The sequence below is a fragment of the Macrotis lagotis genome, chromosome 1 (assembly GCF_037893015.1).
Source record: "Macrotis lagotis isolate mMagLag1 chromosome 1, bilby.v1.9.chrom.fasta, whole genome shotgun sequence".
In the NCBI taxonomy this organism is placed as follows: Eukaryota; Metazoa; Chordata; class Mammalia; order Peramelemorphia; family Peramelidae; genus Macrotis; species Macrotis lagotis.
The window spans coordinates 418,167,351-418,191,250 of record NC_133658.1 but is presented as its reverse complement, the minus strand read 5'-3'; the positions used below and the strand labels follow the sequence as shown (position 1 = coordinate 418,191,250).

At 36.3% G+C, this 23,900-nt stretch overlaps 1 protein-coding gene across 3 annotated transcripts in view; it reads left to right on the top strand.

Moving 5' to 3' along the window:
* Nucleotides 1–23,900, top strand: part of ATG2B (autophagy related 2B) — a 154,106-nt gene that overhangs the window by 754 nt on the left and 129,452 nt on the right. For 2 of the 3 annotated variants that reach the window (XM_074213026.1, XM_074213025.1), the window contains exon 2: nt 21,055–21,217. In XM_074213026.1, coding sequence (XP_074069127.1) covers nt 21,055–21,217 — 163 coding nt within the window. Of the gene's footprint in view, nt 1–21,054; nt 21,218–23,900 lie in introns of those variants that run through there. The other variant, XM_074213028.1, reaches the window with a different exon arrangement.

The window sequence follows — 23,900 nt, the reverse complement described above, 5'->3', positions numbered from 1 at the left end:
AGGTAATTATTAAGTGTCTGAGACCGGATTTGAACCCAGGTACTCCTGACTCCAGGGCTGGTGCTTTATCCACTAGACCACCTAGCCGCCCCTGATTTTTTTTTTTTAACAAGACTTGATTATTACTTTCTAGGTCATTTGAGTTAGCAAGTTGTTTGCATAATTAAGAGCTTTTTTTTTCCAAGACAGGCCATAATATTAAATGGCTGTTACAGTTTTCAGGCATATTTCAGGCTGTCATTTAAAAACTTTGACTTACAGAATTGGTACATCTTATACATTTTAACATTAAGCCTCCCTTTACTTAAAATCATACCATTATTTGTTATTCAGTTGTGTCAGACTCTTAGTGACCCAGTATGTGGTTTTCTTGGCAATTTCCTTGTCTATTGGATTAAGACTAAGAAAGGTTAAATGACTTGCCCAGGGTCACACAGCTAGAGATCATCTGTAGTTGGATTTGAACTCAGGTCTTCCTGACAATAGGTGTATGACTATATCCGAGAGCCACCTAGTGGCTTTTGTAAAATCTAGTGAAGATATATTTATGTACTGTGCACTCTTTTTTTTTTCCAGGTTTTTGTAAGGCAAATGGGGTTAAGTGGCTTGCCCAAGGCCACACAGCTAGGTAATTATTAACTGAGACTGTATTTGAACCCAGGTACTCCTGACTCCAGTGCCGGTGCTTTATCCACTGCGCCCCCTAGCCACCCCTCCTGTTTGACTTTTAGTGATTCTTTTACTTCAAAATTTATTTGTACTGACGTACATGTTCATATCTCTTCATTTTTATTCATAAGCATAGTTTATCTGTTGTATGTCTAAACCACTACTCTGAGCCACCAATCTAGTGTTGTGACTGAGTTTTTGTTTTGGAACATAGATTTAATTTGTGGAGATACTGTGAGTGAGAAAGTTCCCTATATTAATGTAGATTGTTGTGTACCACTTATTGTTTAGTTGCCTGGGTCCCTGAAAAACTAAATGATTTGCCTGTGATCACACACACTTATCAGTAAGGACTTGAATGCCAGTCATACCAACTCCAAGACTTTAACTATATCCACTATTCTATGGTGCCACTAATTATATCATCAAAAGAGAAAATAAGATTAATCTGGAATGACCATTTCTTTGTTGTTGTTTTTTAGGGTTTTTTTTCCCAAGGCCACATAGCTAGGTAATTAAGTGTCTCAGGCCATATTTGAACCCAGGTACTCCTGACTCCAGGGCCTGTGCTTTATCCACTGCACCACCTAGCTGCCCCTGTAATCACCATTTCTTGGTGAAACCATGCTGGCTTCTGGTGATTACTGCTTTCCTAGATGCTTTAAAAACATTTTCTTAACATTATACTGTAGAATGTTGTTACAAAGTTAACCATGTCCATTGCTCTTTGATAATTGGTGCCTTTGAATTCACCAATAGCTTTCAAACAACATGATAACATGGATAATGGTTTAACACTTAGATCAGCTAATTCTATACTTTTAAGAAAAGTGGTTTTCCAACTTTTTTATTTAGTACACATTATTCTTTGCTGAGAAATTGTGGAGAATTAGGAGATTTGTGTATGAACAGCAATTGCAAGTATAAATGCCATGTAGTTCTCAGAAGACTGGGGAATGAATGAATATTTGTGATTGTGATTCCATGTGCAGTTAATATAAAATTCATAATATAAAAGCAAAACTCAGCTCAAAATTGCTCTAAGAGGTAATTTTTCTGAGGTTGGTGACTTGAACTCATTGAGAGTAGTTTATATGTTGCTTGTCTTCTCTGTTTTATGCTTTTATTCCCTGCTAAGTTTTCTATCCTCCTTCTCAGCCCAAAGACCATTCTTGGGAAGAGAACACAGAAGCAAAATAAAAGCTGAAAAGCTTCACTTTTTCCACTATCATTTAATGTTCCCTTAAGAATGAACTTATTATCCTTTTCTTGACCCAGTATAATTCAAAACGTGCCATTTACCCAATCTTTTTTTATTGGAGATGTCAGAATATAGTGTGGTACTGGATTTGGAATCAGAAACGGATTCAAATCCTACTTCTGATACTAACTTTGGGCAAATCAGTCTACTTAGTTTTATTTCTTGGTCTTTGAAAAATACTGTTGTGAGTTTCAAATGAGATATTATGTAGAGTTTTGCAAACTTTGCTGTATTACAATAAATTTAAGTTCTTCCTCTTCTTTCTTTTCCTCCTTATCAGTAGCCTTCACTCTTTTCTTGACATCAGGAAACCTAAAATGATTTTTACAGGACTGTGTAAGGAGCTATATATTTCAATCATGAGTCTTATTTCACTCCTAATGACATTTTAGAAGTCACATTGCCTTTTTGTATTAGACTGGGGGGGTGTCTTAATAGCTGAATTTCTTTCTTGATAGTGTCTCTTTTGAATTAGTAGCACTCTTCTGCTATTCTTTCTCCTAAATTGTACATATTATTCTTTGTGTTATTCCAGGCATCTTATAACCTTTTGTGGGAAGCTTAAAAGAGTAGAGAGTAGAAATTCAGTTATTGGAAAGGAATAAGGAGCAACATTACTGGCATAGAGAACAACATGAAGAAAGACTAAAGAATTAGAAAGCATAGAGCAAGTATGTGAAACCAGAGAATAATGGTTTGACTTTGAACCACATGGAGTGGAATAATATAACAAGATTGAAAAGATAGGGAGTACAATATTGTGAATAGTTTTGTATATGAGTTAGATGAGTTTGAACTTTGGCAGTAAGATCTTCAATTAGAACCTAGGTATTCTTATTTACAGTATGCTTTTTTTCTATGTCTTTTATACTTATAAAAGTGTCCTTTAATATCTTCCAATTTAATTAGTACTCATAGTAGAAAGGTAGTAGATATTTCAGAAGATTATTGTTTGCAATTTTCTTATAGTTGAACATGTCTAGAGGTTATTTTTTAAGGTTATTAATGATAAAGCATATAATCAAAGTATACAATTAATTTATTAAGCACCTAGTATATGTCAGGCACTGTCCTAAGTGCTGGGGATACAAAAAGAGAATCTGCCTTCAGGGAGCTTACAATCTAATGGGGAAGGCAGCATGCAAATAAATATATACAAATCAAACTATATAAAAGATAAGGAATAAATTTAAAAAGGGAAGACTCTGGGATTAAGAAGGGTTGGGGAAGGCTTCTTGTAGAGGGTGGGTTTTTATTTTTTTTATTTTTAATTTTTTTTTAGTAATTTTTATTAAAGATATTATTTGAGTTTTACCATTCCCTCCACCCCAATCTTACTTCCCTCCCCCCCCACTCCCCGTCAGTCTTTACTTTGTTTCCATGTTGTACCTTGATCCAAATTGGGTGTGATGAGAGAGAAATCATATCCTTAGAGAAGACACAAGAATTCTAAGAGGTAACAAGATCAGACAATAAGATAGCTGTTTTTTTCCTAAATTAAAGGGAATAGTCCTTGAACTTTGTTCAAACTCCACAGCTCCTTATCTGGATACAGATGGCACTGTCCTTTGCAGACAGCCCAAAATTGCTTCCAGTTGTTGCACTGATGGAATGAGCAAGTCCTTCAAGATTGATCATCACTCCCATGTTGCTGTTAGGGCGTACAGTGTTTTTCTGGTTCTGCTCATGTCACTCAGCATCAGTTCATGCAAATCCCTCCAGGCTTCCCTGAAATCCCGTCCCTCCTGGTTTCTAATACAACAATAGTATTCCATGACATACATATACCACAGTTTGCTAAGCCATTCCCCAATTGAAGGACATTTACTTGATTTCCAATTTTTTGCCACCAAAAACAGGGCTGCTATAAATATTTTTGTACAAGTAATGCTTTTACCCTTTTTCTTCATCTCTTCAGGATATAGACCCAGTAGTGGTATTGCTGGGTCAAAGGGTATGCACATTTTTGTTGCCCTTTGGGCATAGTTCCAAATAGCTCTCCAGAAGTGTTGGATGAGTTCACAGCTCCACCAACAGTGTAATAGTGTCCCAGATTTCCCACATCCCTTCCAACAATGGTCATTATCCTTTCTGGTCATATTGGCCAATCTGAGAGGTGTGAGGTGGTACCTCAGAGAAGCTTTAATTTGCATTTCTCTAAATGATTTAGAGCATTTTTTCATATGGCTATGAATTGCTTTGACCTCCTCACCTGTAAATTGCCTTTGAATATCCTTTGACCATTTGTCAATTGAGGAATGGCTTTTTGTTTTAAAAATATGACTCAGTTCTCTGTATATTTTAGAAATGAGTCCTTTGTCAGAATCATTAATTGTAAAGATTGTTTCCCAATTTACTGCATTTCTTTTGATCTTGGTTACAGTGGTTTTATCTGCAAAAGCTTTTTGATTTAATGTAATCGAAATCATCTAATTGGTTTTTAGTGATGTTCTCCAACTCTTCCTTAATCATAAATTGCTCCCCTTTCCATAGATCTGACAGGTAAACTAGTTCTTGATCTTCTAATTTGCTTCTAGTATGGTTTTTTATGTCTAAGTCCTGTAACCATTTGGATCTTATCTTGGTAAAGGGTGTGAGGTGTTGGTCTAATCTAAGTTTCTTCTATACTAACTTCCAATTATCCCAGTAGTTTTTATCAGAGAGGGAGTTTTTATCCCAATGGCTGGACTGTTTGGGTTTATCGAACAGCAGATTACTATAATCATCTCCTCTTTTACACCTAGTCTATTCCACTGGTCCACCACTCTATTTCTTAGCCAATACCAAACAGTTTTGTTGACTGATGCTTTATAATATAGTTTTAGTTTAGGTAGGGCTAAGCCACCTTCTTTAGCACTTTTTTTCATTAAGCTCCTGGCAATTCTTGACTTTTTATTTTTCCATATGAATTTACTTACAATTTTTTCTAACTCGTTAAAGTAATTTTTTGGAATTTTGATTGGTAGGGCACTAAACAGATAGTTTAGTTTTGGTAGAATTGTCATTTTATTATATTAGCTCTACTTATCCATGAGCAGTTGATATTTGCCCAGTTATTTAAATCTGATTTAATTTGTGTGAGAAGTGTTTTATAATTGTTTTCAAGAAGATTCTGAGTCTGTCTTGGCATATAGACTCCCAAGTATTTTCTATTGTCTGAGGTTACTTTGAATGGGATTTCTCTTTCTAGCTCTTCCTGCTGTATCTTGCTAGACATATATAGAAAGTTGAGGATTTATGAGGGTTTATTTTATAACCTGCAACTTTGCTAAAATTGCTAATTGTTTCCAGTAGTTTTTTGGATGATTTCTTGGGATTCTCTAGGTAGACCATCATGTCATCTGCAAAGAGTGAGAGTTTTGTTCCCACTTCTAATTTCTTCACTTTCTTTTTCTTGTCTAATTGCTGACGCTAATATTTCTAATACAATATTGAATAGTAGTGGTGATAATGGGCATCCTTGTTTGACCCCTGATCTTATTGGGAATGCCTCTAGCCTCTCCCCATTGAATATAATGTTTGTTGATGGTTTCAGATAGATACTGCTAATTATTTTAAGGAACAGTCCATTTATTCCTACACTCTCTAGTGTTTTTAATAGGAATGGATGCTGTATTTTGTCAAAAGTTTTTTCAGCATCTATTGTTATGATCATATGATTTCTGATAGATTTGTTGTTGATTATAATTGAGTATACTAACAGTTTTCCTAATTTTGAACCAACCCTGCATTCCTAGAATAAATCCTACTTGATCATAATGTATTATCCTGGTGATAACTTGTTATCATTTTGCTAAGATTTTATTTAAGATTTTTACATCTATTCATCAGGGAAATAGGTCTATAATTTTCTTTCTCTGTTTTAACTCTTCCTGGTTTAGCTAACAGCACCATATTGGTTTCATAGAAAGAGTTAGGCAGGGTTCCATCTTTCTCTATTTTTCCAAAGAGTTTATATAGAATTGGAACCAATTGTTCCTTAAATGTTTGGTAGAATTCACTTGTGAATCCATCAGGCCCTGGAAATTTTTTTTTAGGGAATTCAGTGATGGCTTGTTGAATTTTTTTTTCTGAGATAGGGTTGTTTAGGTATTTGATCTCTTCTTCATTTAACCTGGGCAACTTATATTTTTGTAAATATTCATCCATTTCACTTAGATTATCAAATTTATTGGCATAGAGTTGGGCAAAATAATTTCGAATTATTACTTCAATTTCCTTCTCATTGGTGGTGAGTTCACCTTTTTCATTTATGGTACTAGCAATTTGGTTTTCTTCTTTCTTTTTTTTTAATCAAATTGACCACAGGTTTATCAATTTTATTGGTTTTTTCATAATACCAACTTTTGGTTTTATTTATTAATTCAATAGTTTTTTTCTTTTGATTTTATTAATTTCTCCTTTAATTTTTAGAATTTCTAATTTGGCATTTAATTGGGGATTTTTGATTTGTTCTTTCTCTAATTTTTTTAGTTGCATGTTTAGTTCATTGATTTCTTCTTTCTCCAATTTATTCATGTAAGCATTTAGAGCTATAATATATCCCCTGAGATTTGCTTTGAATGAATCCCATAGGTTTTGGTATGTTCTTTCATTATTATCATTATCTAGGATAAAATGGTTAATTCTTTCTATAATTTGTTTTTTTGGTCCACTCATTTTTTAAAATGAGGTTATTCAGTTTCTAATTTGTTCTGGGTCTATATCTCCTTGGCCCAGTATTGCATATGACTTTTATTGCATTGTGATCTGAGAAAGATGTATTCACTATTTCTGCCTTTCTGCAGTTGATGTCCTAGTACATGGTCAATTTTTGTATAAGTTCCATGTACTGCAGAGAAAAAGGTATATTCCTTTCTATCCCCATTCAGTTTACTCCATAAGTCTACCATATCTAATTTTTCTAACAATCTATTTACCTCCTTGACTTCTTTCTTGTTTATTTTATGATTTGATTTATCTGGATCTGAGAGTAGGAGGTTGAGGTCTCCCACTGGTCTCCCACTGGTAGAGTTTTGCTGTCTATGTCTTCCTGTAGTTCTTTTAGCGTCTCCTATAAGAATTTGGGTGCTGTCCCACTGGGTGCATATATATTCAATATTGAAATGACTTTATTGTCTATGGTACCTTTTAGGAAGATAAAGTTTCCTTCTTTATCTCTCTTTTTTTTTGCACAAAAGGCAGGTCCTGGCTTTATTCAAGGGCCCACATGGCCTGTGATATAAAAACACAAAAAGTCCCTCAGCTTAATAACAATAAAAAAAACCCCAAATGGAAACTGGGTGGGGGGACAGGGAGAAAAGCCCCAAGGAGGGGCTTGAGGGACCCACTGGGGGGCACCAGGCCCAGGCAGCAGGGCCCCCCCCTCAAGTATTGCTGTTGCTACGAGTTCTGGGGTGAGTCAAGTGGGCAGCGATTGTCTTGGTGAGGAGCCCCCACCTCTCGCCCCAGTTGTGGGGGTGAAGGTTGGGGGGATGGAGCCTCACTTCTTCTGGGGTGTGCTCAGCTTTTGCATCTGTTGGATCTTGTCTAGCAGGTCAGAGATGAAGGCCTCGGTGGGTGAGGATGCGGCCTGGGTGGAGGAGTGGGGGCTACACTCGCTGGGCCCCTCTCTGCCATCCGCGGCTGGCACAGCGTCGGAGGCCCACGTACGCAGAGGCATGGGGCGCCCCCCCACCCTGCGCCCCCGGCCTGCCTGCCCACACCCTTTGTCTGCGCCGGGCCTCTGCCACCCCCTTATCTCTTTTAACGCTATCTATTTTTGCTGCTACTTTGTCTGAGATAAGGATTGCTACCCCTGCTTTTCTTTTACTTCAGTTGAAGCGAGATATATTTTGCTCCAACCTTTTGCCTTTATTCTATATGTATCTCTCTGCTTCAAATGAGCTTCTTGTAAGCAGCATATTGTAGGATTCTAGTTTTTAATCCACTCTGCTATTTGCTTACATTTTAAGGGCGAGTTCATCCCATTCACATTCAAGGTTATGATTATTAATTCTTTATTGCCCTCTGTGCTAGCTTCCCTCTGTTTGTATTTTTCCCCCTTTCCCCCTCTTATCCATATTCCCCAGTATTTTGTTTCTGAATACCACCCCCTTCAGTGTGTTTGTCTTCCTATATCACACCCTCCCCTTTCTTTCCCTTTTCCCTTTTTCCCTTCCCTTCCTTTTGTTATTTCTCCTTTCCCCCCTCCCCTTCCCTTTCTCCATCCCCCCCCCTCCCCTTTTCCCCTTTTAATACTTGAAAGGTTAGATGTTTTATAAATTAACTGAGTATGTATAGGTTGACTTTAAGCCAAGTGTGATGAGAAGATTCAGGTGTTTCTCCTCTGCTCTCTTCTTCCCCTCTATTACCATAGATTTTTTGGTACCTCTTAGTGTAATGAGATTTACCCTATTCAATCCCCTCCCTCCTCCCATGTCTTTCCTGTCTCCCTTTTTAAGGAGGTAGTGTTTTTAGATCATTCTATCTAAGTCATACAAAATTCTGATTGTCCCTTCTAGTTCAGTATATTCTATTGAATAGAGTCAAAATTCTTGAGAGTTATTAGAGTCTTTCTCCCAAGTGGGGTTAAAGCCAGTTATATCTCTTTAGATAGCAGTCTCATGGATAGGTCATGAATGTCCATCATTTCTGGCTAGGTGTATTCTCTCTGTTAGAGTTACAATTCTCAAGATTTATGAGAATTTTTTTCCCCCATGCTGGGATATAGCCAGTTTCAACTTACTGGATAGCATTTTTTCTTTCTTTTATTGCCCCCCCCTTTTTAAAAATCTTTTCATGTTTCTCTTGAACCTCCTGTTTGATGTCCAAATTTTCTGTTTAGCTCTGGTCTTTTCATCAGAAATTTTTGGAATTCTTCCATTTCGTTAAATGTCCATCTTTTTCCCCTGGAAGAGAAGGCTCAGCTTTGTGGGATAGTGGATTCTTGGCTGCATTCCAAGCTCCCTTGCTCTTTAAAATATCTCGTTCCAGGCCCTTCGATCCCTTAGTGCTTGTGCAGCTAGGTCCTGCATGATCCTTACTGTGGCTCTTTGATATTTAAATTGTTACTTTGTGGCTGCTTGCAGGATTTTCTCTTTTATCTGATAGTTCTGTAGTTTGGCCACAACATTCCTTGGTGTTTTCCTTTTAGGATCTTTTTCTGGTGGGGATCGATGTACTCTTTCAATAACTACTCTGTCCTCCGATTCCATGATATCAGGGCAGTTTTCCATCACTATATACTGTAATATTAAGTCCAGGCTTTTTTTCTCTTCAGTGTTTTCAGGAAGTCCCATAATTTTCAGGTTGCCCCTTTTCGATCTATTCTCGAGGTCAGTGGTTTCTTTGATGAGGTATTTTACATTTTCTTCTACTTTTTCTATTTTTTGATTTTGTTTAACTGACTCTTGCTGTCTCATGGAGTCATTAGTTTCTGTAGACTCCATTTTTTTTTGGGGGGGGAGTTTTCTCCATTAACCTTTTGCAACTCCTTTTCCAATTGGTCAATTCTACTTTTGAAAGAGCTTTCCATTTGACCAGTTGAGGTTTTGAGAGAATTATTTTCTTTTTGCATTTGTCCAATTGAGGATCTGAGAGAATTATTCTCATTTTGTATTTGTCCATTTGAGGATCTGAGAGATTTATTCTCGTTTTGTATTTGTCCATTTGAGGATCTGAGAGATTTATTCTCATTTTGTATTTGTCCAATTGATGATGTGAGAGATTTATTCTCATTTTGTAATTGTCCAATTGATGATCTGAGAGATTTATTCTCCTTTTGTATTTGTCCAGTTGTACTTTCTAAGGTTTTGTTTTCTTGTTGCAAGGTATTAATCGTCTCTCCCGATTTTTTAAGCTCCTTCCTTATTTCTTCAAGGAAGTCTTTCTGTGCTGAAGACCAGATCATATTCTCCTCAGAGGTTTCAGGTCTCTCTGAGTTAGGGTCTTTCCCTTCCACGAATTTTTCTATGGATCCACCTTTTCGCTGATCCTTCTTCATTTTGCTAAGACCTTGAGTTGGGGAGGGGCTTGTTCCCAGGGGCTTGGGATCGCTAAAGTTTTAACTCACTGAGTGCAGCTTCTCTGGCTGGCCAGTAGGAGGTGCTGGTTGCTTTCGCTGGAGTGTCTGTGGCCTTCTCCCTTTGCTTGAGGGGAGGAGTTGGTGCTATTGAATTCTTTTGCCTTCAATCAATGGTGCTCTTTACCCTGGCCTGAGGTAGTGGGCTGGTGGTTCTGCTCACACACCTGGGCCTGAGGCAGAAGTAGTTTGCATTTGTTTGTTTGGGAAGAGGTCTGAGCTGTAATGGGACTCTCGAGTTCCTCAGACCAGAGCAGCCCAGGGATGGTGTCCGTAGCTCTCCTGCTCCGGAACTCTCCCCCCAGCCCTGTCTGCAAGCTCCCGGGGGACAGCACCAACACCAGTGCCTCTGCTCCCTAGTTGACTCAAGCCCCTGCTGTCTATCCCCACCGCTGATCCAGCAGGTCAGGCTCTCGGCCCTCAGACTCTGGATTCCAATTCAGCTGTTAATCTGGTTGATCGGGGCTGATCCTCCCTCAGAGCCCAGACTCACCCCCCTGAATTCATCCACTGCTGCCGCTGGAGACAAATCCTGAGGTAGATGTTCTTTCTCTTGGCTTTTCTTTCTGGGTTTTTGTGGGTCGGATTTCTTTTAAGAGGTTTGTTTCATGTGATAGATGGGGAAGAGATCCGGAGACTTTAGAACTGTGCCTGTCTTCTCTCCGCCATCTTGGCCAGAACTCTCAGAGGTTGGGTTTTTAGTCGGGACATAAAAAAACTAGGGAGACCAAGGAGTAGAGAAGGGAGAAGGGAGCTTGTTCCAGGCATGGGAGAGAGCCAGAGAAAAAACTGGGAGCCAAAAGATGGAGTGTCTTTTTTGTGGAACATCCAGGAGGTGTTGCACCTGTAATTTAAGAGTATGTGTTGTGGGGAGCAAGATGTAAAAAGTCAGACTGTAGGGTACTAGGTTACAAAGGGACTTTGGTTGTCAAAGAAATATTTTATATTTTTGTATTTGCTACTTGAATTTATTGATTTGGGATGACATGATTAAAATCATGTTAGTGGTTGAATGGCTTGGAATGAGGAGAGATTGGAGGCAGGCAGAACCACTTATTGTAGTAATCCGGGTATAAGGTGATAAGGGCTTACTCTGGAGAAGTGACAGAAGGGACACGGGCATATTTGAGAAATTGCAAAGGTAAAATTAACAGACCTTCACAACAGCTTGGATATTGGACAGGTGATTCTTAGGTGGTAAGCCTGAGGGACTGGGCGCCTGGTGTCGCTCTCTACATAACAGGGAAGATAGGTGTGGGAGTAGAATTTGGGGAAATTGAGTTCTGCTTTGAAAATATGGAATTTAATGTTTGTCCTTCATTTCCATAGAAGACCACGGCATCAAGGAGCTTGTGCCATCAAAAACACATGAATTGGATTTGACTGAGGGGGAAGGAGTTTTGCTAAGTCACCAGCCTTACTTTCTTCTTCAGAGCCATCTGGATCCAGTGGTCAGATATGAATTAGGATGCCTGGAGATTGCCCTGGATGTGCAGAAAGCAGATTAAGTGACTTGCCCAAGGTTAGTTAGTTAGTGTCAAAAATCTGAGGCTGGATTTGAACTCCCATTCTCCTGACTCTAAGGTTATTGGAATTCGCTTTGGAATTTCTGGAAGGCAGTTGGAGATTTGAGATTGGAGCAGGAAAGGTAGATTTGAGAATCATTAACACATAGGTAGCAATTAAAACCATGGGAGCTGATAAGATCACCAAGTGAAGTAGTATAGGGGGAAAAAAGAAGAGTGCCCAGGAAAGAATTTTGAGGGATACCTACAATAAAAGGGGTTATCTGGAGGAGAATCCAGCAAAGGAAACAGAAGGAGTGGTCAGATAGGAAGAAAACCAGGAGAGAATGTTGTCCTCAAAACCTAGAGAAAAGAGAGATTAACAATGTCAGAGGCTGCAGAGGTTGAGAATGGGATTGAGAAAAGGTCATTAGAGTTGGCAGCCATTAGTAATTTGGAGAAAGCGGTTTTGGTAGAATGGTAAAAACAGAAGACAGAAGAATTGTGAGTGGTTAAAAAGAAAGTGATAGGAGAAAAAGTGGAGGACTCTGTAGTAGATAGTCCTTTTGAGAAATTTTAACTACAAAAGAGAGAGGAGATATAGGATGATAGCAAGAATGGAAGTATCAAATGAGAGTTTCCCCCTCCCAGGATAGATTAGACATGGGTCTTATTGTATGCAATAAGAAATGAGCCAGTGGATAGTGAGAGATGAATAAGAAAGCGAAAGAGATGAGGAGATGATAGGAGGGGAAAAATCTATTGGAGGATATATGATCACTTGAATAAAAAGCGGGTGACCTTAGTAAGAAATAAGACCATTTCATCATGTGAGAAAAGGGGTGAAGGAAGAGAAAATGAAAGTGTCTGAGTCATAGGAAGATAAGGAAGAGGGAGTTCTTGGTGAATAGATGGAATTTTTTTCCTGTAAAAAAAGGGGACAAAAATCTAAACAGAGAGTTGGGGAGGGAGATACATGGGAAGTTTGAGGAGAAATGAAAAAGATTTGGAAGAGCCACTGTGGAGAGTGGAATAGTGAGTTGATAAAGAGAGGTCTAGAAGGAGTGGTTAGTGGCAAAGAGTGTCTAGTTACGAAGTCATTGGAAATCATTGAGAAAGTAATTTCAGTTGAGTGGAGAAAATGGAAGACCCTCTTTTGAAAGTAGCAAAGAGTAGGTGGTGAGGGAGTGGGGAGGTATCATGAACACATTCATCCCCCTCCCCCCAAGAAGTTTTGCAGTTACAGAGGATAAAGTAGAGAAATTTTGTGAATAACTTTCTAAGTTGCTTCAAATTAAATCAATGTATAATGCTTGATACTTGATATGATGTCAGTGTAGAGGTGGGAAAAGAAGAGCACAATGCAAAATATATTGGAAAATATGATTCAAGATTAAGAAATAAGAGATCCCCAAACCTTTTAAAGAACCTTTCCAAAGGCAGCTAAGCAGTGGCGCAGTGTATAGAGCACTGACCCTTGAGTCAGGAGTACTAGAGTTCAAATCTGACCTCAGACAATTAATAATTACCTAGCTGTCTGGCCTTAGGCAAGCCACTTAACCCCATTGCCTTGCAAAAAAAAAAAGAACCTTTCTACTTTTTGGAAAAGAGATTCAGGAAGAGAGTGGCAGGAAGAAGTACACCATAGCTATACTCCCCACTCTTCCAAATTGAGCTAGAAAAATGATCAGACCTAGTCTGATGAAGTACAAGAAATAACCACAGTGAGTGATTTTTTCCATCTCTGATCTGTGTAGGGAGCTAGACATCTTCAATTCTTCACTCATTATTTAATACTTTTATTTTTCCCATTTACATGTAAAAACAATTTTAACCTTTTTTCCCCCCCAAATTTTTAAGTTCCAAATACTCTTCTTCCCTTTCTTGAGAAGGCAAATAATTTGACATATAACATGTATAGTCATGCAAAACATATTTCATATGAAAGAAAACAGACAAAAAATTCCAAGAAAAATAAAGAAAAAGCATCTTTGTTCAGTATTCAGGCTCTAATTACTTCTTTCTCTGGAGATGGACAGCACCTTTCATCATAAGCCATACGTTATATTACTGAGAATAGCAAAGTTTTTCATAGTAAATCCTTATACAATTTTTTCTGTTTCTGTGTTCAATGTTCTCCTGGTTCTGCTTATTTCACTTTACATTGGTTTGTATAACTCTTTTCACAAGAGCATTCTGCTCATCATTTCTTTTTTTTTTTCTTTTTGGCAAGGCAATAGAGAGCATCTTCCATGGGAACATGGAAGAAATTAGCATTCGGATTTATGAATTGGAGAATTTATGACCAGATAAGAGATAGAGTCAAGGGAAGGTAAAATGAGTAATTATAGTTATGTAAAATTTAAATGGTTTTACACAATGTTCCAATAAGAAAAAAAAACCAGCCAAATTTGTAAAAACTAGTGCAGTTTTGCCAATTGATAAAAATAGGATATGAAGAGCCATTTTTCAAAGGAACAAATTAAAACTTTCAAAAGTTATGAAAAAATTATCTAAATTACTAATTATAGAGAAATGTAAGTTAGAATTTCTACTGCTCAGATTGGCTGAGATGATTGAAAAGAAAAATGATGAATGCTGTACTCTTGGTAGAGCTGGCAAGTAAACAATTTAGAACTTTGCCCCAAAATCTATGAAACTGCATGCTCTTTGGCTCAGCAATAATAATACTACTAGACCTATACCCCAAAGAGATGAAAGGAAAAGAATCCATACATATGTACAAAAATATTTGATGGGAATGAATTAAAAACTGAAAGGATGCCTACAAACAAATGGGGGAATGACTGAACAAGTTATGGTATATGCATAAATTGGAATACTGTTATAAGAAATTATGAGAGGGCATGTTTTCAGAAAAATGTGGAAAAAACTTATGAACTGATACAGTTTAAAGTAAGCAGAACCGGGAGAACCAATATACACAATAACAAGCAATATTGTGAAAACTTAGTAACTCTGTTCAATCCAGTAATCAATTACCAAATTTCATGATACAAAATACTATCCATCTCCAGATAGAAAACTGTTGGACTCAGAGTGCAGATTTAAGTTTATTTCTATTCCTCCCTTCTCCTTTTCTCTGTCACGGAAATGTGGTTTGCATGACTTCCTAGGAATAATGGCCATTTTATTTCTTGCCTTTTCATTGTGTTGTAAGTGGCCCCCGGTGTACAGTGGATAGAATACTGGGCCTGGAGTCAGGAAAATACATCTTCCTGAGTTCAAATTGGACCTTAAGACACTTGATAATTGGGTGAACTTGGGCGGATCACTTAAACTTATTTGCCTCAGTTTTCTCATCTATAAAATGAACTGGAGAAGGAAATAGCAAAATGACTCCATTATCTTTGCCAAGAAAACCCAGACAAGGCCGAAATATTTGAAAAACAATGTATTGGAAAGAGGGTGGAAGGAAGGAGAGACTTTGGAAGTAAAAATAAAATTGAATAAAAATTTTTTTTAAAAATGAAAGAATTGAGAAGGCATTGGAAAAGAAATTGAAAACCTGGTACAAGAGATTCACAACCTTGTCCAAGCAAAAACCTCCCAGAAAATTAGAATGAACTAAATGGAAGCCAATGACTAAGTTGAAAAGTATATTTCAAGAAAACTGCCCAGATTTATTAGCGCTAAAGGTAAAGTGAAGATAGAAACAATTTACTGATGATCTCTCTTTTTTGCTTAAAGATTTTATTTATTTTGAGTTTTACAATTTTTCCCCTAATCTTACTTCCCTCCCCCCACCCCCCACAGAAGGCAGTTTGCCAGTCTTTACATTGTTTCCATGGTGTACATTGATCCAAATTGAATGTGATGAGAGAGAAATCATATCCTTAAGGAAGAAACATAAAGTATAAGAGATAGCAAGATCACACAATAAAAGATAAGTTTTTTTTCCTCTAAATTAAAGGTAATAGTCCTTGGTCTTTGTTCAAACTCCAGAGTTCTTTCTCTGGATACAGATGGTATTCTCCATTGCAGACAGCCCCAAATTGTCCCTGATTGTTGCACTGATGGAATGAGTGAGTCCATCAAGGCTGATCATCGCTCCCATGCTGCTGTTAGGGTGTACAGTGTTTTTCTGGTTCTGCTTATCTCACTCAGCATCAGTTCATGCAAATCCCTCCAGGCTTTCCTGAATTCTCATCCCTCCTGGTTTCTAATAGAACAATAGTGTTCCATGACATACATATACCACAGTTTGCTAAGCCATTCCCCAATTGAAGGACATTTATTTGATTTCCAGTTCTTTGCCACCACAAACAGGGCTGTTATGAATATTTTTTTGTGCAAGTGATATTTTTTACCCTTTTTCATCATGTCTTTAGGGTATGAACCCAGTAGTGGTATTGCTGGGTATGCACATTTTTGTTGCCCTTTGGGCTTAGTTTGAAATTTCTCTCCAGCAAGGTTGGATGAGTTCCAGTTCCATCAACAATGTGTTAGTGTCCCAGATATCCCACAACCCTATTTGTTCTGGTCATATTGGCCAGTCTGAGAGGTGTGAGATTGTACCTTAGAGATGCTTTAATTTGTATTTCTCTAATAAGTAATAATTTAGAGCAGTTTTTCATATGACTATAGATTTCTTTGATTTCCTCATCTGTAAATTGCCTTTGCATATCCTTTGACCATTTGTTAATTGGGGAATGGCTTTTTTTTTTTTTTAAATTTGACTCACTTCTCTGTATATTTTAGAAATGTGTCCTTTGTCAGAAATACTAGTTGTAATGATTGTTTCCCACTTTACTACATTTCTTTCGATCTTGGTTACAGTGGGGTTTTTTTGTGCAAAAGCTTTTTAATTTAATGTAATCACAATCATCTAGTTTTTTTTTTTTGCTCTTTTGAATAACTTTATTGTGGGGAAGTTCCTTATGCATTAGGAACATACATAAAATGAACACACCACTGTTGACAAACAAAAACAGCATTTAATCATTTCCAGCTTTATAAATTTTTAAAAGTGATTTAGTTATAAAGTTTAGATATCTCAGCAAGTATCACTTTTGCAGGACTATCATCATATTTAAACCATAGACTCATTGTTAATGGAAAAAAAAATACACTGCATCTAGTTAACTACAGTATTTCTAAGCATAATCACAGCTGATTGAGTGCAATGTGATCTACATCAAAATTCATATGGATGTCACACAGTGACAGCATTATCTAGTTTGTTTTTTAGTGATGTTCTCCATCTTGAAGAGGATCTTTGAAAGAGAAATACAGTTTAGAGAATGAAATATAGAAATATATTTGAGCTATTAGAAGAACCGTGTGATAATAAAGTGCTAATATACTAAGAGGGAGAGAAGAAACAAATATCTCTTCAGAACCTTAAGATGTCTTCAAAAGTTAAAGAGAGTTAAATAAAAAAAAGATCCTGGTAGGAGAGGAGGAAGAATTCTCTGAGGGTTTTCCTAGTGGAAAGCGAAGGTAGAGCAAAAGGAAGACTAATTTAAAAAGGAAAAGAAAGACCTGAGACTTACTGTTTCATAATTGGGGTGCAGTAAGATATACAAACATAGCAGCATGTGTAAACCTGTCTTAACAGAATCTGACAAAAAAGTTGTACATAACGCACACACACCTACAGAGTTTGGTAGAAAAATAAATTAAACTGAATAAGTAAATGGAGAGAATAAAGAGCATTAAAAGGGAAGAAAGGCTATGTTGTTGAGGGAATAATAAGTCAAAGAAGCTTCCAGATTCTAAAGGGATGTTAAAAGAAGGGGACAGAGAAAAAGAAGAATCTAAAAGGGTAATTTTAGATATCTTTGAGAATTGGAGAATGACAGAATAAAGTGGTACATGAATTTAGTGGAATATTTTTGTTCTTTAAGAATTGCTCAAAGAGCTGATTTCAGAGAATCTTAGGTCTTGAATTTGCAGTTAACAGAACCAGAAGAACAATTTATATATTAATGATATTGTAAAGAAAAACAACTTTGAAAGATTTAAGGATTGTGTTCAAAATAATGACCTTTGGAGCAGCTAGGTGGTACAGTGGATAGAGCCCTGGAGTCAGGGGGACCTGACTTCAAATCCAGCCTCAGACACTTAATAATTACCCAACTGAGACTTTGAGCAAGTCACTTAACCCTATTGTCTTGCCAAAAAACCCCCCCAAACAAAGTGATGACTGTCTGTTATCAGAAGACTCATGTTACCTACTTCCTTATAGAGAGGGAATGGACTTAAGGTTCAGAGATATAGCACATTTTTTTAAAACAAGACACCTTGTGGATTCATTCTGTTCACTATGCTTATTTTTTTATGAGAATTTTTCTCTCCTTAAAGAAAATGGGGGGGGGGATTAATAGTGGTGATGAGGGTTTGTGAGATTTTTCTTTTTAATTCACAGAAGTTCAAATGTAAGCATAAATAGCAGTTTTGAAATATGTGGGTAAAATTTATTCTTTTTAAAACAGTGTGAATTAGAGAAATTATGTTTTATGTAGAATCTTTTATTATATTCATTCTATGTGGAAATATTCTTTATTGTGTTTTAAGTTCGGAATTTTAAAAAAGTAGAAATAAATTCTAACATTTGATATAAACAGGGTTCAACATTTTATGAAAGAGGAATTCTATTGGAGAGATGTAAAAAGAAATCAGAGAAATATATACCTAGGAAAAAAGAATGATTTAGGCTTGTGTAAGAATGAGGGATAACTGACATACAACTTGCATGTTCTGTTGGTAATCTTGCAATTTCAAGGGGCTAGAGAATGACCTCTCCTCTCATCTCCCATTACCTTGAGTGTTTTATATCCCCAAGCTCACCACTAGGTATACAGATAAGAGTTGCAGAGGCTAGGCAGGTATGAATTGAGTTGCAAACTTCATTATAGGAGGAACTATTCACATTGATGACATTATAGGTTCATTGTAATTTTGGAATATTAGCATGAAGGGGAGGGGACAATGGGACAATAGCTGAAAGGGGTAGAAAACTCAAATTATCCATTTAATATTCCAGTATTTGTTAGGAGAGTATGTTCTTAATTTAGTTAAAATTATACCAAGTCAGTTTGTACCTACTATTCAGACTTGTTCCGTATTGCAAATCTGTTCACCCTGTTTTATTTGTATTCTAGTAACTTGTTGTAAATTTAAAGCACAAGTCCTTTTCATTAGCTAAATCTAGGAAGTTTGGGATTGATGGAGAAAATATAAAATTTAGGATTATAAGAGTATATAGATTTAGAGTTGGAAAGAACTGTAGAATCACTGTAACTCAGCCCTCATTTTTGGAAAATTGAAGCTTGGAGATATAAGTGCCAAGGTCACTAATTAGAAGATTTAGGATTTGAACCTAAGTCCTTTAACTTCAAATTCTGTTCTCTTTCCATTATACTTCTGATTCCTGTGGAGGATGTAGTGAGTGATTCAAGTCCCTTTTCTAAAGGAACTTACATTCTCTTGGAGGAGACATTTATGTATATACACATATATAAAATATGTATAAGGAAATTTTGGAAAGGAGGACATTAACCAGGGAGCTAATTTTGAAGGAAAAAGGGATCTAAATGGTGTAATAAGGACGTGTACATTCTAGATGTGGGGACTGCTGGTGCAAAAACAGTCATAGAGCATTATGTGTGAGAAGTACTAAGAAAGCAGTCTGATTGTAATGCTAAAAGACATTGAAAAGGTAGACTAGGGCTAGGTTATATTGGGTTTTAAAACCAAACAGGAATTTATATTTAATCCTCAAGACAATCACAAGTGTTTGGAATTTATTGATATGACATGGTCAGACTTGTGTTCTAGAAAAACCACTAGTAGCTTTGTGGAAGATGGATTGTAGTGAGGTTAGCTATGAAGCAGGGAAACCAATTAAGAAACTGTTGACATTAGCCAAGATGATTAGGGCCCAAACTAGAATGGTGGCTTTGTGAGTAGAGAGATGGGGCCTTATGTAAGAGATAAGGAAGTAGAAGTTACAAGATTTGGGAAGTAACTGAATATGAGGGATAATGAGGAGTAAAGGATAATGCCAAGATTACAAACATGGATGACTTGAAAGGATGGTAATACTCTTGTTGATAATAGGAGATAATTGGAAGGAGAGTTGATTTTGTATAAGTTGAATTTGAGATGTTTGGTAAGCATTTGGAGATACAGAACTGAGAAGAGAGTCAAGATAGAATAGTGTAAAAACCTAGAAGAAAGATTAACATGGAAGGTCAGGTCAAGCATTTTAAGAGAGATTGAGTGGGCTGAAGTTGAGAAAAGTTAATTTTGGGAATTGAAGTTTTTGGTAATGGACTAGAACAGTATTAGTTTAATAATGAGATGGGAAGCTAGATTGCAAAAGAGTTGAAGTGAATGAGAGGAAAGACAGTGACAGGCAAGAATTGTTTACAGTTTTTTTCCTAGGAGTTTGGTCAAGAAAGGAAGAAAAGAAAGTGTCTTTCAGGATTTTTTTTTAATGATTCTTTTTTTTTTATTTTTAGGTTTTTTGCAAGGCAAATAGGGTTAAGTGGCTTGCCCAAGGCCACACAGCTAAGTAGTTATTAAGTGTCTGAGACCAGATTTGAACCCAGGTACTCCTGACTCCAAGGTCGGTGCTTTATCCACTACACCACCTAGCTGCCCCCAGGACTTTTAAGGATAAGAGAGGTGATGGGTGCTTTTGTAGGCATCAGGGAAGGAAGATAGCAAATGATAGGATTAAATTGAAAGGGGCGAGGATTATGGGGTCCCTTTTGTTGGAGAAAAACTGTAGAAGGGGATCTATGATGCAGTTTAAATGGAGAGTTTCATCTTCCAGAGAAGCACTTCATTAGACTGGACATCAGTGGGTTTTGAGATATAAAGAAGAGGAATTGAATCATGTGGGAAAGACCCTTCCAGGTCTCTTAAATCAGTCACCATTACCTATAAACTACTTTATAGCTTCAGTATATATAGTATCTTCTCAAGTTATGTATTGGAACCAATTTGCCAAAAGCAATAGTTAAAATTTTAGTAAGAGCTTTTATGCCTCAGAAATCAACAAATAATACAAATCTGAACTTGATTTGTTTTGTTGATTCTCAAGCCCTTTAAGCAGATTAAACTTAATAGTGTCTCTTGATTTTCTAAAAGTTGGTTTTTAAACATTTTTTCTGACATGCCCTTTCTTTGAGGTTTATACCATTTAAATCTTAAAACAATCCTGTGGAAAAGGAAGTTCAATTATTATTATTATTATTATTATTTTGAAAATTACAGCTAACAAATAGCCAGTGGGTCAGTAAATGCTTTGCCTCTTCTAACATATTTTCTCCCAATGTGCCTGAAACACTTCTGGAGAACATCATCTATTCCCTGAATCTCAACATACATTTTAGTTATTATGTGAGATAAGAAGTATGGAATAAGTAATAATGTCTTCCACAGTAGACATTCAAATGTTTGGTTTAAAATAAAAGTATAGTTTTTTCAACTTCAGCTCTCTCATTAACTAAATTGTCTATTATACTGTGAACAATTTCATACATCAGCTATTTTCAAATATAATTTAAAAATTTTCTCCTTAGAGTCTCAATGAAATTCTGGAGTCTGCAGATGCCCCTTTAGAAGTTACTGAAGGATTTATTCAATCAATTTCTCTCTCTGTTCCTTGGGGTTCATTGTTACAAGATAATTGTGCACTGGAAGTGAAAGGATTAGAACTGGTGTTCAGGCCCAGGCCTCGATTAGGTAAGTAACCAAATGGTGTTGGTGATTAACTTTTTTTTTTTAGATTTCATTTTCATTTTGTGAATATGATTGTATTTTTCACTGTTTTAATAAATGGAAGCTTCAGGTTTTTTGGTCTGAATTCTTACTATGTCCAAACTGAACTTTATTTTCTACAAATTTGCCATTCCTCATGGTTCCTATATTTCTATTTTTTTTTTTTTTTAGGTTTTTGCAGGGCAAAACAGGGTTAAGTAGCTTGCCCAAGGCCACACAGCTAGGTAATTACTATTATTACGTGTCTAAGGCCGATTTCGAACTCAGGTACTTCTGACTCTAGGGTGGGTGCTGTATCTGCTGTGCACCTAGCTGCCCCCCTATATTGCTATTGATAGTATTACTTTCTTTCTAGTCACTAGGTTTAAAGTCTTAGAGTGATGAATTAGGCACTATAGCATAATGTTTGGACTTAGGAATTTTGAAACTTGATTTTTGAATTCCAGATCTGATACTTAGTGATTATAGTAACGGATAGGTCATTCAATCTTTGTTTATCTGTAAAATGAATAATAATTGTACTATCTTACTCAGTTGTGGAGAAATTGCTCTGTAAATTTTAGTACTTTCCAAATATGAAGTATTTTTATCTTTGAACTCTTGTCCTTTCTACATATAGCCATTCCTTTATCTTAATATTTTAAAAGAATATCTCTTAACATCCATCACATCCTTTATACTCTCATTGCAACCATTAATTACTTAGAAGCTTGTCTTTTAAAACTTTAAAAAAATAAAAATATTCTTGTTCATCAATATAACTAAACTTGAGTAGTAAATATTTTAAATATAGACTGCAATAAGGCCAGATGATTGAACTTTTTGTTAATTTTTCTTTTTTTTTCTAAGATGTTATCAAAGTTCTCAAGAGTAACTTAATCTTGTTTATTAGGAGAAAGGAGAAAAAGTGTTAAAAAAATTCTTTTAAAATTGACATGCTTAGAGAGATTTTTTTTTTTTAGGCTTTTGCAAGGCAGAGAGGGTTAAGTGGCTTGCCCAAGGCCACACAGCTAGGTAATTATTAAATGTCTGAGACCGGATTTGAACCCAGGTACTCCTGACTCCAGGGCCGGTGCTTTATCCACTATACCACCTAGCCTCCCCCACATATTCTTTAAAATTTTTTTTCAGTTTCAAAAGTATTATTAAGTTAGAAACTTTGGCAATACTACCATAAACATGGGCATGCAGACACATTCAAAAATACTCATGAATTTGTTAGTGTTTTAGTTACTGAATTGAGTAAGTTTATACCTTGATACCAAAACCTCATTGTTTCACAGAGAAGTGAAAGAACTACAGGGTACTTGATAAGCTAATGTTGTGAGTATCGTGGATTTCTCAAAGGATCATATTTTATTGGAATTTTTTTTAATGGGGTGTATATTTATGACTTTCATTTTTATGCTACCTTCATTTTGCTGATATCCTTTCATCTGTATCTCTGCCTTTCCCCTCCTTCCTCTCCAAGCTGTTTCTTATGGTATAAAAAAGAAAAAGGGTAAGACAAAAAAATTTAGCAAAAGCAATTATATTGAAAAAGTAACATATGCAATATGCCATATCTCTTTCTTCAAAAATGGTGTGGTAGAATTTTTTTTATTTACTCTTTATTTAGGATCCAGCTCAATCATTGTAATACTGCATTAAAAAATTTAAATTTATTGTTGTCTTTTACATTTAAATTGCTCTAATGATTGCTTACATTATTTTCCTAGTTCTGCTTATTTCCCTTGGCATGAGTTTATATAAGTGGTGCCTCATTAGGAAGAGTAATCAATTCAAAGGCCAAGAGACTCCCTCAACATTCTGACCATCACCATTAGGCCTGTTTCCTATTATATCTAGCCATAGGGTGGAATGGTTCTCGAAAAGGCAAGGAGAAGGATGCTGTGCATGCATACCCCTTACTATATTAAACAATTTTGCATGCGAGTCTACCAATTACTTGGTGGAGTGTCTTCTTCGATATTGAAAGACAACTATCATTATTTCTGTGCTTGTCTGTACAGGATATGCTTGTCACTCTTACAGTTATATTATTTTAATTCATGTACCAAATTCCGTAGTCAACATGTTCTTTACTACAACATAAAGGACTGAAAAAAGTATTTTGCTTGTTTCTTTTTGTCATAGAACGCCTTGGAAATCTTAGAATCAAAGAAGTATGAATGTTTTATTTACTTTATTTGCATTATTCCCAATTGTTTTTCAGGATTGTCTCATTTTACAGCTCTATAATGTGTTAGTATGCTTCTATTCCATGACCTTTCTGACATTGAGTATTTATTTCTTTTGTCATCTTGCCAATTTGCTGAGTATAAAGGTGAAACCTCAGAGTTATTTTTATTTTATTTTCTCTTACTAATAATTTAAAGCATTTTTTAAAAAAATTTGTAGCCTTTTGAGAACAATTTGTTGCTATCCTTTGACCATTTTTCTAGTGGGGAATGGCCATCTTACATATTTCTTTTGTCTTTAAGTTTTTTTTTTAGGGTTTTGCAAGGCAAATGGGGTTAAGTGGCTTGCCCAAGGCTACACAGCTAGGTAATTATTAAGTGTTTGAGGCTGGATTTGAACTCAGGTACTCCTGACTCCAGGGCCAGTGCTCCTATCCGCTGCGCCACCTAGCCACCCCTTGTCTTTA